General features: G+C 34.1%; 1 protein-coding gene across 2 annotated transcripts; it reads left to right on the top strand.

Moving 5' to 3' along the window:
* Positions 1-4,299: 4,299 nt before the first annotated feature.
* On the top strand, positions 4,300-10,895 carry eci2 (enoyl-CoA delta isomerase 2). 2 transcript variants are annotated; one of them, XM_058765930.1, is made up of 10 exons: positions 4,300-4,435; positions 4,751-4,913; positions 5,423-5,521; positions 7,506-7,688; positions 8,548-8,617; positions 8,703-8,805; positions 8,893-9,013; positions 9,122-9,211; positions 10,061-10,204; positions 10,338-10,895. In XM_058765930.1, exons 1-10 carry the CDS (start codon positions 4,383-4,385, stop codon positions 10,491-10,493), a joined length of 1,182 nt encoding a protein of 393 aa, XP_058621913.1. In that variant the 5' UTR covers positions 4,300-4,382; the 3' UTR covers positions 10,494-10,895. The 2 variants fall into 2 exon arrangements, with proteins under 2 accessions (XP_058621913.1, XP_058621914.1); XM_058765931.1 differs by having other exon boundaries at positions 4,307-4,435; positions 4,785-4,913.
* Positions 10,896-14,362: the final 3,467 nt, after the last annotated feature.

Here is a 14,362-nt window from a genome sequence, read left to right as displayed (position 1 = left end):
CCCATTTGAAGTTCCAGTTGTGTCTCATAACTGAATATGCTGGAGTTTGTTTTTGGATGAGCGAGGAGAATTTTTCTTGAAACCCTCCCAAACAACATGTGGTGATGTAGGTGCTGTTTGACCATTTTTTTAAGGTTTTCTGACCCCGAGACTCAACTTTTTTTCTGCAATTCTCCAGCTGTGGTCATTGGAGAGTCTTTAGCCGCTCAAACTCTCCTTCTCACTGTGCATTAGGATGATATAGACACACGTCCTCTTCCAGACAGTTTCATAACATTTTATGTTGATTGGAAATTCTTAATTATTGCTCTGATGGTGGAAATGGGAATTTTCACTGCTCTAGCTCTTTTCTTAAAGCCACTTCACTAATTTGTGAAGCTCAATTATCTTTTGCTGCACATCAGAGATATATTCTTTGGTGGATGATTAAGGGAATTTGGGCTTTGTTTTCCCTCCTATTTATATTTCTGTGAAACAGGAAGCCATGGCTGGATAATTTCATGTTCATAATCACCCTGGAGTGCTCAAAATTGTGAATATGAATGGGAATATACTTCAGAGATATTTTACTCATAAGAATTTCTAGGGGTGCCAATAATTCTGTCCAACGTGTATTTGAGAAAAACATTTATTTCATAATGATATTTCCCCCCATTTTAAATTCTTATTATCCAATGAAAGGTTAGAGTTTTGTGAATTTTTTTTAATAAAAGATCAAAAGGATTAACAATGCAGATTAATTTTCACAGCCTTCTTTGATCATATTTACCAAGGGTGCCAATATTTTTGGCCATGACTGTATATGTCAAACCTGTAACACTACAAATAAAGAAGTAATAAATGAAAAAGACAACAACAGCTGGGAGAATTTCATCTGAATATGTCAAATCATTCTGAACTGATCACATCTGAGGCATTAAACTAGTTTTCAGAAGCCAGGGTGTGTGAGATGCTGTTCTTAGAAAAGTATAAAAATACAACTCATTATTTCAGAGTTAAGTTTCATGAAAATATCTTGTCCTCCCTTATGAAAAAGAAGTTTATTCAAGTGTCCTATTAGTATACTTCCTTTAAACTAAAATAGGAAAGTATACTTTTAGTCTACTTTTCATGTACTTCTCAGAAATGTAAGTATACTTGATACTTAGAAAAATAATGACAGTCAAGCTTTGGGGTGTTGATCGACTCCATCTACGTTTTGATGAAACTCACCCACATTCAGGTGTTTAAAAAAGAATGCATGAAGCTAGAATAAAATGTTTTTGTTTACAAGCAGATACTCTGTTCTTTCTTTTGATGTTTTGTATGTTCAGATATTCATATAACAAAATATATACACAGTAATACCTAATTAGGGATATAGTAGTATACTTAAAGTACGACGTAAAGTTCACTTAAAACAAAATACGAGTATGCTTTCAGTATTAAACTAGTAGTTTACTGAGACCATACTTCAAAGTGTACTAAAAATGCTACTACAAGTATTTAATTAGTAAACTATCAGCATACCTATAAGTTCACTTTTAGTATAGTTGTAGTACAAGCTAAACACATTGATGTAAACTTGTTGTGTACTCAAAAGTTTACTACTGTTATACTTAAAGTATGCTTAAAAGTATACTTTTATATACTATAAAGTGGGCCAATTTAGTCCCAAGGAGTATTGAAATAGTACACTTACTAGTACATATTACTAGTACTCTGATATTTTTATACGTATTACATGAAGTATACTTAAAAATATACTTGAACTTTACTTAAGTATACTTCATAAACTAAACTTAAAGTATACTACTTTTTGGTAAGGGCTGTTTAATATCAAGAAGTGTCTTTGAGGTCATGTCAATAAAGCCATGTTAGAAAATATGGGGAAGTGAAACTTGTGTTTGACCCAAATGACAAGTTAAGTTGCAGTGTCTTTCAATTTCAGTATACATTCACAAGAAAAAAAACATCTGGGTCCAAAGCAACCTAAAAACATAATTGGGAGAAATTACTTTCCTCAGAGGCCCGCATCATGACATAAACTTAGAAGAATTAAAGAAAAGTAGCATTGCTAAATAACTGCCTTAAACAGTAATTAAAAAAATAAATAAAAAATAATGCGTATATTCAAACTTTAAAAGCCCAGTTCCATCTAATGCCAACTTCTGTATTCTAAATTACACATTTTTGAGATAATAAGATCAACCGTGTACCTAACTGATTAACAATTCTAGGTACAAACAAACAACTAAGGTGTATCATAAATGAACAATTATTATTGAACAAGTGCAACTAGCAACACGATTCACATGTGACGTGTGTACTGCTACGCACCTCTCAATTCTCCACCAGCTGTTCAATAGTTTCTTCTTTTTGTGTGGTTAAGAGGAAAAATGCATGCCTTTTGTATCATTTGAGTCACTTTTCAAAAGTTGCCAAATACATTTTTAAAATAGCAAAATTTATTGCTATAGGTGCTTTTTAAAAACAAAAACAAAAAATAGCTAAATTAGCAACACTGCATCTAATCGACATTTTCTGCGATACTGATTTTCACCAAATGATGGAGCCTGATGAAGTCTTCATCCTCTGCTGGAGTCACATTTATCTATTTCAATCAATCTGTTTTACAAACACGGACATCAGATGCATAAAACACAAGTCACAATGTGGGAGCTGCATTCAAACCCCTTTAGTTTGTAAACGTCTTCAGTTGCAGCACACCCAGAGTCATGAAAACTGTAAATGATAATGGCCTCACAATTGTTACTTCAGGGTTTCGCTCATTAATGATTGTGCCTTGCATGCGGTGATCCAAGACTGTATTGATTCATAATTTAATCTACATGCACATCCCATTCACATCTAGTTTGAGCCAACCGCTCATTTGTTATTGCTGTTATTACCGTTTTCCACATTTTACTGTAATAGTAAAGTCATCAGAATTGTGAAACAACACAAATCAACACAGAAATATCAGATTTCTTCCTTAAAAAAAAAAAAAACATAAATGAAAGATTTTTGGTCTACATAAACAAATATAAGCAGTTTAAGCAGAAAAGCCTTTAGATGATTTGCGTGGCTATTTTTAGTTGTATGTGGTCAATAAACATGTCATGAGATTTGGATTCCAGAGGTGCTTTATTTCATGGCTTTGCAAATGTTTAGTTTATGTTTAATATATGTATGTATTTATTTATGGACATTTGCTTAACTGAATGTTTGTTGTAGTTTCGTGTTGATGAGAAGGTGATATTTATTTATTAAAAAAGAAAAGAAAAAAGAAAACCTCTGTCATCTGGTGTTGTTTAGGGAACCGTTTTAGTTACATTTCTTCCAGTACAGTGTCTTTATGGACATTTTATGAACCAGCAGATGGCACTGTTGTAAATATTCCAAGACTTTGACTTTTTTCCTGGCATCATACTGTACCATAGACTGTACATATACACAAAGACAACCACTAGCTGTCAGGCTTTCCCCCAAAGAGACGTTATTTACCTGATGACTGGTCAAGAGACTGAATTCCTTTTATACCAAATATTATTAAATATTTACAATGAACAGCAACTGCCTGCTCACTATTCAGAAACTAAATACAGGCTACACCAAATTTACCCGTATAAAGATACATTTGATTCATGTATTGTTTTATATAGGCTAATGATTTAATTGAAACGTAAATTAAATATATTTCATTTTGAGTAATTTGGCCACATTTAAAGCCAAGGCCTATGCAAATATTTCATTATTTATACATTTTATTAATAATTGATTAATATTTGATCTGGCCTCTATAGTTTCTGGTAACGTGTAATTATAAAATAGAGAGCCTACAATTTCAGTACGATTTGCAAAAGCAAGTTCATTGGCATGGAAGTTCATTTACAAGTCAACTTAGAAGTTAACAGTCCCTTCTGTAAACTGTTGATACTATATTAAATATGTTTAGTTCTCGAATGTTGATTTAAATTCCTTCAAGTCGAATTTATTGGTTAAACTTGATTTGATGTCAGTTCCACTTGTAATGCTGCTGCCACCTGGTGTTTGTTTGAGGAACAGCGCGCAAAAAAAAAAAAAAAAAATGAGTGAAATGCTTGTTTGTTTGTTTGTTTTGTCTAACAGCACTATTTCTAATACCCCAGTTCAGAACATTATTCGTGAACTCGTTCCTCCAAGCTAAAATTAAATCCATAGCAGTTCGGCATCTAAAGGCAAATCCGATTCCTCCAATCCGGAGGCGGCAGTAATGGTTTTGAACCGAAGAAGAGAGCGAGAATAAGATGGTGTCTGATTGGCTGATGTGTTTCTAGTGGGCGGAGTTAGATGATCTGACAGATGATTGACAGCGGGCTGCTTATTGTGAACATAAACTTTGATCAGTGTGCGACAGTGTTATGGCTGCTGTTATCAAACTTCTCTCACCCTGGAGATTTGACCGATTCGCCAGGTAAGAGAGATATTATTAGAGATATGATATATGGAACTGAGCGTTTATTTGGAACAGTTTCAGACACTAGATGCACTACATTATAATATTTATATTATTGCTCCGGACATAATTGTGTACATCATGTTGTGTTTTGCAATGGAAATACTCCTGTACCTTGAGTTTACCTTGAGCTTGCATTGACCTCTACTCTACATCATGGTGTCAGAGCCTCACCTCTCACACACTTCACACACAACACGCTCCCATTCACGTTTCCACATAAAAGCACATACTGGGATTCTGAAGTTGAATATATTTCTGATTTGTGTCCAGAGCGAGTAAAGCTGCGCTTGTATCGTGTGTCCAGCTGCACAGATCTGCTGCAGTGATGGGAGCATCAGTAGAAGAGTTCAACACCGCCAAAGAAAAACTAGGAAATCTGAAGAAGGACCCTGGGAATGAAGTCAAACTCAAGATCTATGCACTCTTTAAACAGGTGAGAAATGATCAATAACTTATTGCTCTGGACTAACAAAACGCACTCGCTCTTGGGACAAAAAACAAAAAAAATGCCACAGAAGTGAAAAATATGAGTTAATTTGTTCTGGTATTTTACTATATGTTTGGATTCGATTTCATGATTGTTTTTAATTTCTCACGGAGTTAGACTACTGTTCCGTAACATTTTTAAAGAAAGAAATACTTTTATCCCGCAGGGACGCATTAAATTGATTCAACATGAGCAGCAACAAGAGTCATGACGCTGAAAATTCAGCTTTGATCACAGGAATAAATTACATTTCACAACATATTCAAATACAGCTATTTTAATTTGTAAGAATACTTTACAATATTACTGATTTTACTGTATTTTTTTTAAATCAAAGTAATGGTGAGCAGAAGAGGCTTCTTTCATTTACAGATTTTTATTGACTCCATCTACAAGATCAGATTGTCCTCATCTCTTACTTATGATGCATTGCTGACTGTTTTGTAAATGATTAGGCCACACAAGGACCCTGCAACACCCCCAAACCCAGCATGCTGGACTTTGTGAATAAAGCTAAATGGGACGCGTGGAAGAGTCTGGGCTCCGTGTCACAGGTATTTTTCATATTTATTTTTCGCTAAAGAGTGAAATCCAATTTGGATCAGTTTTTGTGTATTACTTAAGGTTCAAATGTGTAATTAATTACAAGAACAATTTAAAAAAATCCAATTTTATTATAAATCTAATATTATTAAAGCATAATTATCATAAGTAATTTGTTATAACTTGCATGCACATAAATAATAAAAGGCAATAAAGGGAGCATTGCTATTTTAATATTAATATTTATATATTACTATTATATGTTATTATTTATTTATTTTTTATTATTGTTATGTGCTTTTTTGGATTTTAATTTTAGTAATTTTACATTTCAGTTATTTGTGACATTTGTAATTTTCCTTTTAATTTAAGTGCATCTAATATTTTACTAATCTAATATTCATATTATTTATGTTTAATTCATGAATAATAGTTATATTTGATTCAATTTCAGGTTTATTTTTAATTGCTGAAAACAGGTTTGGATTTGATACTATCTGGCCACAGGTTTTCATTTAGGTCTCAGGCTTTAACCTAGTACAACCCGGATTCTGGAAATGTTGGGATGTTTTTAATTTTTTTTAATTTTAATAAAATGAATACTAAAAGACTTTCAAATCACTTGAGCCAATATTTTTCTCACAATGGAACATAGAGAATATAACAAATGTTTAAACAGAGACATTTGACACTTTTATCCACTAAATGAGCTCATTTCAAATTTGATGCCGGCTACAGGTCTCAAAAAAGTTGGCACGGGGGCAACAAAGGGCTAAAAAAAGCAAGAAATTTTGAAAAGATTCAGCTGGGAGAACATCTAGCATCTAATTAAATTAATTGACATCAGGTCTGTAACATGATTAGCTATAAAAGGGATGTCTTAGAGAGGCAGAGTCTCTCAGAAGTAAAGATGGGCAGAGGCTCTCCAATCTGTGAAAGAGTGCGTAAAAAGATTGTGGAATACTTTAGAAACAACTTTCCTCAACGTCAAATTGCATACAGTGCAATTCACAGTGTATAACAACATCAAAAGATTCAGAGAAACTGGAGAAATCTCTGTGCGTAAGGGACAAGGCCGAAGACCTTTGTTGGATTCCCGTGGTCTTCGGCCGTCAGACGACACTGGCATGATTCTGTCATTGACATTACTAAATGGGCCCAGGAATACTTCCAGAAACCACTGTCGGTAAACACAATCCACCGTGCCATCTGCAGATGCCAACTAAAGCTCTCATGCAAAAAGGAAGCCATATGTGAACATGGTCCAGAAGCGCCGTCGTGTCCTGTGGGCCAAGGCTCATTTAAAATGGACTGATTCAAAGTGGAAAAGAGTTCTTTGGTCAGACGAGTCCAAATTTGACATTCTTGTTGGAAATCACGGACGCCGTGTCCTCCGAGCTAAAGAGGAGGGAGACCTTCCAGCGTGTTATCGGCGTTCAGTTCAAAAGCCAGCATCTCTGATGGTATGGGGGTGCATAAGTGCATACAGTATGGGCAGCTTGCATGTTTTGGAAGGCACTATGAATGCTGAAAGGTATATAAAGGTTTTAGAGCAACAATTCAAAACCACATACTGCAGCTATTACAACAGCATGGCTTCGTAGTAGAAGAGTCCGGCTGCTGAATTGACCTGCCTGCAGTCCAGATCTTTCACCTATAGAGAACATTTGGCCCATCATTAAACGAAAAATACGTCAAAGACAACAGTGAACTCTTCAGCAGCTGTAAACCTATATCAGGCAAGAATGGGACTAAATTGCAACACCAAAACTCCAGAAACTCATAACCTCGATGCCCAGACGTCTTCAAACTGTTTTGAAAAGAAGAGGAGATGCTACACCATGGTAAACATGCCCCCGTCCCAACTATTTTTAGAAAATGACTAAATGTAAATGTAGTTTTGCAGACATCTAAAGAAAGAGCGAGCATGTACCGAGCACTGTGTATGTGTCCAGCATACATCTAGTGTTTTATGTTGTAATGTGACTGTATTAGGAAGAGGCCAGGCAGCAGTATGTGGATCTCATCTCGTCTCTGGTGGGAACAGAAGCTCCTGCGGTGTCAGCGCAGCCCACCGGGAGCACAAAGGGCTTCCAGACCCTGCTGGTCAGCACTGAGGACAACATCACCACCATCCGACTCAACAGACCTGAGAAAAAGAACGCCATCACTGTGGAGGTGAGGAAGTTGTTAACATTTTGAAGGCTCGAAACTAATACAGTTATGTAGGATTAAGACATTGGTCAACTATACATAGATATTTGACCACAGAATGCCAAAACTGACCAGTCAAAAGTGTTCCAGAGAGCAGTGTAATAATGATAATATAACATTACTAAAATATTATATTTATTACTGTCTACTGTTGTCTTCAGCTGCATGGTTAGCAGTGTTATTTTAGTATAATTATATATATATATATACTATCATAGTATGTAAGTGTCTGTTAAAAACACTAACTATGAGCAGTGTTGGGTGTAACGCGTTACTGAGTAACTCGTTACTGTAATTACATTACTTATCCACTGAAAAAGTAAAGTAAGGGATTACTGTTCATTTTTAGGTAATTTAATTACAGTTACTTATAAAGTACTTGCGTTACATACTGTAAATAATTTCAACAGTTCTAAAATCAATATTGAATTTGAAATCTAAATTTACAGTCTAAAGATACAATTGAATGCAGCGTCTTTAACCCTTTGTGTTATATAGCTACTTATATTCTATGACTGTATTAATATTTTAAAGCTTTTATTTTTATATTTTAATTTTAATAGGTTTTAGCAATTTTGTCATGCGTTTTTGTCATTATTCATTTTTGCTTAAAAAAATTCTATTTAGCTTTATTGTTATTTCTATTTTAATTTTAGTACTTCAGCTTTTATTACTTTTATTTTTTATTTCCCAAGATTCATTCATCTTTTTCATCTAATATTTATTTATTTCAGCTTAATTTCAGTTAAGACATTTTTAAAAGACAACACTGATGGTTAGACATTTTTAGAAAATATTCTTTCATGATTTTTGCATCCTGTAGATGTACAATGAGCTTATCGAAGCTTTGGATCTTGCTGGCAAAGACGATTCTGTCATTACAGTGATAACAGGTGAAGTACTCTTTTTAACCTTTCGGTGTTTGCAGATATTTCTCTGTAAATCAATGTGCTTATCCTCTTTTTAATGTCTGTGAAGGTAGTGGAGATTATTACTGCAGTGGAAACGATCTGAACAACTTTACAAAGATCCCTGAGGGTGGAGTAGAGAAGATGGCTAAAGAATCTGGGGAGTTACTGAGGTAAAGTCTTGATTCTCAACCAGTTTGTAATATTTTTGAGGTTGATGGGAAGTAATGATGGACACACGTGTGCTTGTGTTGTGTTAGGAGGTACGTAAAGGCATACATTGACTTCCCCAAACCTCTGATTGGAGTCATAAACGGACCGGCGGTGGGGGTGTCAGTCACTGTGCTGGGACTTTTTGATGTTGTTTATGCCACAGAGAAGGTGAGCTGCTTTCCTACAGCATGTCAGTGATCCATCGTGTCTGTCTGTTTAATTATATTTATAAATCTGTCTGTATTTTGGCTTTCTGTCCCTTTGTTTTGTGTGTAGGCGACGTTTCACACACCCTTCAGTCAGCTGGGTCAGAGTCCAGAGGGCTGCTCTTCATATATTTTCCCCAAAATTATGGGTGCAGCAAAGGTATGAACATCCACTGAAATTTGAGATTAATTAGTTTACTACAAAAAAAATATCACAATGATAACATCTTTTTTTTAAATCAGCTAACAGCACTAATATACATACAGTGGACTACATGATATGGGAAAAAATCTAATTGCAGTTTCTCTGCTAAAAAAATCTGATTGCAATTTTTAAAAAAAAATAAATAAAGCTCCAGGTTTGCTGTGCTTATTTGTAGGGCAGTAAAATTTGGCCAGAAATGTTGTGATTTTATATAATAGAGTGACTATAAAATAATAATAATAATAAATATTTGTTTTATTATAAGTGCTATTACTAAATAAAAATATAACAGTAAATAAATAAATATGCTTATTTTAATATTTCACCATAAAAAATTGGAGTATTTAAAAAAAAATTATATATAATAATACAGCTAACAATTTTAGTTTATAGTACAACTGTGAATGTATAATACTAATATTTACAGTACTTAATTGCTTAATTTTCAAATGTTAAACCATCAAGCTTTTATTTTGGAGGAATAAAGCAGTTTTTTATGTTTCTAAGTGATTTGACTCTAAGTCATTTGTATGTGGACTTAACAAAATAGTGTAAACACTGTGAGTTGCAATCAAATCATTGCTCTGGTTGGACATAGGTCAACCAATGACGTTAGATGGGGCAGGGCTGTCTGTTCAGTCAACCAATTGCAGATTGGGGAAACCTGTTTAAAAACAGTCATTTAATTTTTTCGATTTCTTTTGGTGGCACTAATGGCACAGAAACGACACACTCGGCCTTCAGCTCTGTTAATATTTTTTTTTCAGATATGTTCTTTAGAGTCTGTTTGTCCTCTCTGTCCAGGCTAGTGAGATGCTGTTGTTTAATAAGAAGCTGACGGCCGCACAGGCCTGTGAAGTGGGTCTGGTGACCGAGGTCTTTCCAGAAAGCTCCTTCCAGTCCGAGGTGTGGACCAGACTCAAAGCCTATGCCAAACTGCCCAAGAACGTAAGTGATCAGGCTGCTTGAATTGTGATGTACCAGTGTTAAAAAAAATGAGTCTTATTATCATTCTCAGGTAAAAGGAACTTGTTGCATGAAAACAAATGCTAATCATGGTGGTTTTCTCGTACCCCTTCAGTCTCTGGCTCTGTCGAAGCAGCTGATCCGCGCGGTGGAGAAAGAGAAACTTCACGCCGTGAACGACGCAGAGGTGGAGAGACTGGTGGAGCGCTGGCTCTCAGACGAATGCATGCAGGCCATCATGAGCTTCTTCCAGGCCAAATCTAAACTTTGAGAAGAGCCCATGGGGCCATTCAACATACAGCCTCTTCCTTAAATTACCTTTCTTTTGCAATAGATTTTCCAGTTAACCCTATATCCTACAAACAACAGGAATAATCACCCAACTCATCTAAACAGTGGATTGTATATGATTTGTATAGCATTGGATGACGTATACATAACATGAGACCTTTTATTTAGTCACTATGTCATAACAGTTTAATTAGACGACCATGTAATATAGTGTTTTGGAACAAAATGAACAGTCTGTTCCATTTACTGTACCAGATATGCACTTAGGAGGTTGTAACACTCAGTGCCTTACTAATGTGAATGCATTTGTGTTCTTTTATCTGAGGGCCAAAAATCAGTATGCTCAGTTTCAGATGCATCAATACATTAAATAATTTGTATAGTCCTTTGACATTTTGTCCTGAATACAGTTTTAATATCTACTTAAATACAACCTGTGAGTGTCTGGTTTTATATATTTCTTATATATGTGACCCTGGATGACAAAACCAGTCTTAAGTGTCAATTTTTTGAAATTGAGATTTATACATCAAGCTGAATAAATAAGCTTTCTATTGATGTATGGTGTGTTAGGATCTGACAATATTTAGTCGAGATTCAACTATTTGAAAATCTGGAATCTGAGGGTGCAAAAAAAATCAAAATATTGAGAAAATCGCCTTTAAAGTTGTCCAAATGAAGTTCTTAGCAATGCATATTACTAATCAAAAATTAAGCTTTGATACATTTACGGTAAGAAATTTATAAAATATCTTCATGGAACATGATCTTTACTTAATATCCTAATGATTTTTGGCATAAAAGAAAAATCTATAATTTTGACCCATACAGTGTATTTTTGGCTATTGCTACAAATATACCCCAGCGACTTAAGACTGGCTTTGTGGTCCAGGTTCACATATATAGTATGTATTTCACCATGCAAATTCCTGTATATGCATATTCAGTGCTGGGTAGTAACTGACTACATGTAATCTGGATTACAAAATCAGATTCCAAAAATAATTGTTATTAGATTATTTTACATTTTTAAATATTTGTAATCAGACTACAGTTACTTTTTACTGATTAAATGATTACATGTTATTCACACAAAAGCAATAAATTATTATTGCTTATATTAAGATTATCCTATTTAAATCAGTCTGATAAACAGTAATCAAAAAGTAGCCTAATCTGATTATTTTACCTAATGTAATGGATTATGTTATTATGTAAAATTTTTGTCCTGTAATTTGGAATCGGTAATCTATTAGTATTACTATCTGAAATCACAATTCTATTCGGTCTTTACAAAGTAAATCCAGCAGATGGCAGAGCACACCAGAGAAAAGTTAATGATTTTTTTCTTTTCTTTAGGTAATATCCTGAAGCATTTTCTTAAAATAAACAAAGCATGAATGTTGTTTTCAAGCGTACGTTATATACATTTGAATAAACCGGTGTTACTGTATTCATGTTAAACCTACCGCTTTTTAACAAACGTGTACGACACTGAAAATAATCACATTTCTATATTTCTGAACCCATGTGTTCTTCCTCAGGCAGGCACGTGCACAGGTAGGGCTCAACCTGCTCTTTTTAATCCTTACACTCTGAAGTGCCCTGAAGGAAGTCTTGCAAGGGTAAATAAAGATCTTGTTGTTTGAATAAGTACAGCGTTTTCTTTAGGCAAGAAACATGTGAGTGGCTCCTATGGCTACTATGTAAAGGCTCATATTTGATGTATTTGAGGTCTGAGACGTGTGGGACCTGAGAGAGAGGGCTAGCATCTTGTCATAGCCAACTTAAATATCCTGTGCATACAGTAGCATTTCATCTCTTTTCTAAAATGAAATTTTGGCCAAATGTATTTTACCACAGAAAAAACTGAGCACTACAGCTACAACAAACTTTGCTTGTCTTCGCATGTATAAATGTAGTAAAACATGGTTTTAAGTAATGTTTATGTAACTAAAAAAAAAAAAAAAAAAAAAAATCTTACAGAATCAGATCACTGTGAAATCTTTATATTTTATCATGCAGAATGTAATATTCTGTATATAGGCTAGATAGATAGGTAGGTAGGAGCTCTGGTACAATTCAAACTTTTCTCTGCAACTGTACTTTTCACAATATTTTATTAATTGTTTTTCATTGCTGGCTTATTTTAGACCTTCATGAGACCAACATCCCTGGTCCCACACATAATCAAGTTTTTGCCAGGTATGCTATAGTGACAGTATGACTATAGTTTCTTATAATCAACTATTTTGACTAGAATTGTGTTGCACATAATTATTTAAATAATATTTCAAAATAGTTTGGCAAAAACACTTGACTAATTGCTTGACCTTCCCCTCTTCTCAATGACATGCATAAACATGTTAACTAAATAATACAAATTAGCTTAAAAAACAACCAGAATTGCTAAAAAATAATGTCTTCAAACTATATTATTATTATGGTTTTTGAGACTATTATGTTGTGTTATTTAATTTGTCATTAAGATGTGACCCTTTTTCAGTTTCAGCACGTGCCCCTCAAAAGGTCTGCACGCGCTTTGCATCTCTCACCTCGTTTGCCTGAGTTAACCTGTTTGTGACCGATGGCAAAAACCCCTCTCTAGTTTTGTTATGGAAAGTGATGTCGCGTCTGAAAGGTTAGGAACTCTTTATCATCAGTGGGCAAAACTTCTGGAGCTGGTGGTGGGTATTGATTTGTGTATGTTAGGGTTCAGTGACTCTTACAGTGTGTTGTTGAGGATTATAAAGGTCAGAGCGGAGCAAACATCATTGAGTCAGACGCTCAGTATGCTTCACAACGTGGAACTTGTCAAGTGACCTTTTTGGAAAGAGTAATTTAACAACAATAAGTGTATTTTGGTCATATTCAAATTATGATGTGAAAATAGATACCACATGCTGATTACGTAACGTTGCTGATGCTATGGAAAAAAAAAAAGAAGCTATTTGCATTCTGTCACTGAACTGCACAATGAAGCTCTTCAGCATGGCGTCAAAGTGGCCAAGCCTAAATCAAAAAGTTTATTTTTAAACTTTCCTTTCTATGAGTCTTTCTCATAAGCTTCACAGCGCCAAATGATTTGATAGAGACTGTGTTATGCTACACAAGGGGTCTCTATCTCTAATAATTGAGTTTTAAGGTAGGCTTATATTAGCGTTTTCATTTTTATATCCAAGACTTGGGTCTGCAATAATGACTGGATGCATTTACACATACAAAACTGTCATTTATAACCTATTGCCTTATATCGAGAGTTATTGCCGGCCTATATATGTTACCTGTAGGCAATATATAATTTTCATCTATGCAGCCTACATTCCCATGGTATATAAAGATATAAATTATAAAAAATAAAAAAACATATAAAATCCCTATATTAAAATGTGTTCATGTTAATAATATCTATATGATGCTTTTATATAGCAACCATATGTAAATTTTATCAATATATGCAACTTTATTAAAACATTATAGGCCTATATTTACAAACAAATTAGTATATTTATGTTTTTGTATGTTTTTTAAGTACATGTCTATGTTATATTTACTTACATAATATCAACAGTCAACATGCATTGACCAGTTTTAGGATAGATATGCATATACATGTAAAAAAAAAAAAATCATGTCAAGAAATGCATTATACATACACATATTTGTAATAATTGTTCCAATTTCTAATATGTTTCACATATGCTTTTACTTTATATGACAATATATTTTAAATATTATAAAACAATATCATAGGAATAGTTCAGAAAAGAGGATTTTTATTTTATTTGTTCATTATTATTATTATTATTATTGTCAATACAATGAACGCCAATGAGATCCAGTGTTGTT

The sequence above is a fragment of the Onychostoma macrolepis genome, chromosome 24, assembly GCF_012432095.1.
Source record: "Onychostoma macrolepis isolate SWU-2019 chromosome 24, ASM1243209v1, whole genome shotgun sequence".
NCBI lineage: Eukaryota > Metazoa > Chordata > Actinopteri > Cypriniformes > Cyprinidae > Onychostoma > Onychostoma macrolepis.
The sequence above is the reverse complement of the archived record's forward strand: the minus strand, read 5'-3'. Positions and strand labels throughout refer to the sequence as shown.

Excerpts from the sequence above, each read along its gene's own strand:
- eci2 (XM_058765930.1), top strand. The coding sequence starts at position 4,383 with ATGGCTGCTGTTATCAAACTTCTCTCACCCTGGAGATTTGACCGATTC. Across the intron at positions 7,689-8,547 it reads AGAACGCCATCACTGTGGAG|ATGTACAATGAGCTTATCGA; the intron begins GTGAGGAAGTTG and ends TGCATCCTGTAG. Across the intron at positions 8,806-8,892 it reads GAATCTGGGGAGTTACTGAG|GAGGTACGTAAAGGCATACA; the intron begins GTAAAGTCTTGA and ends GTGTTGTGTTAG.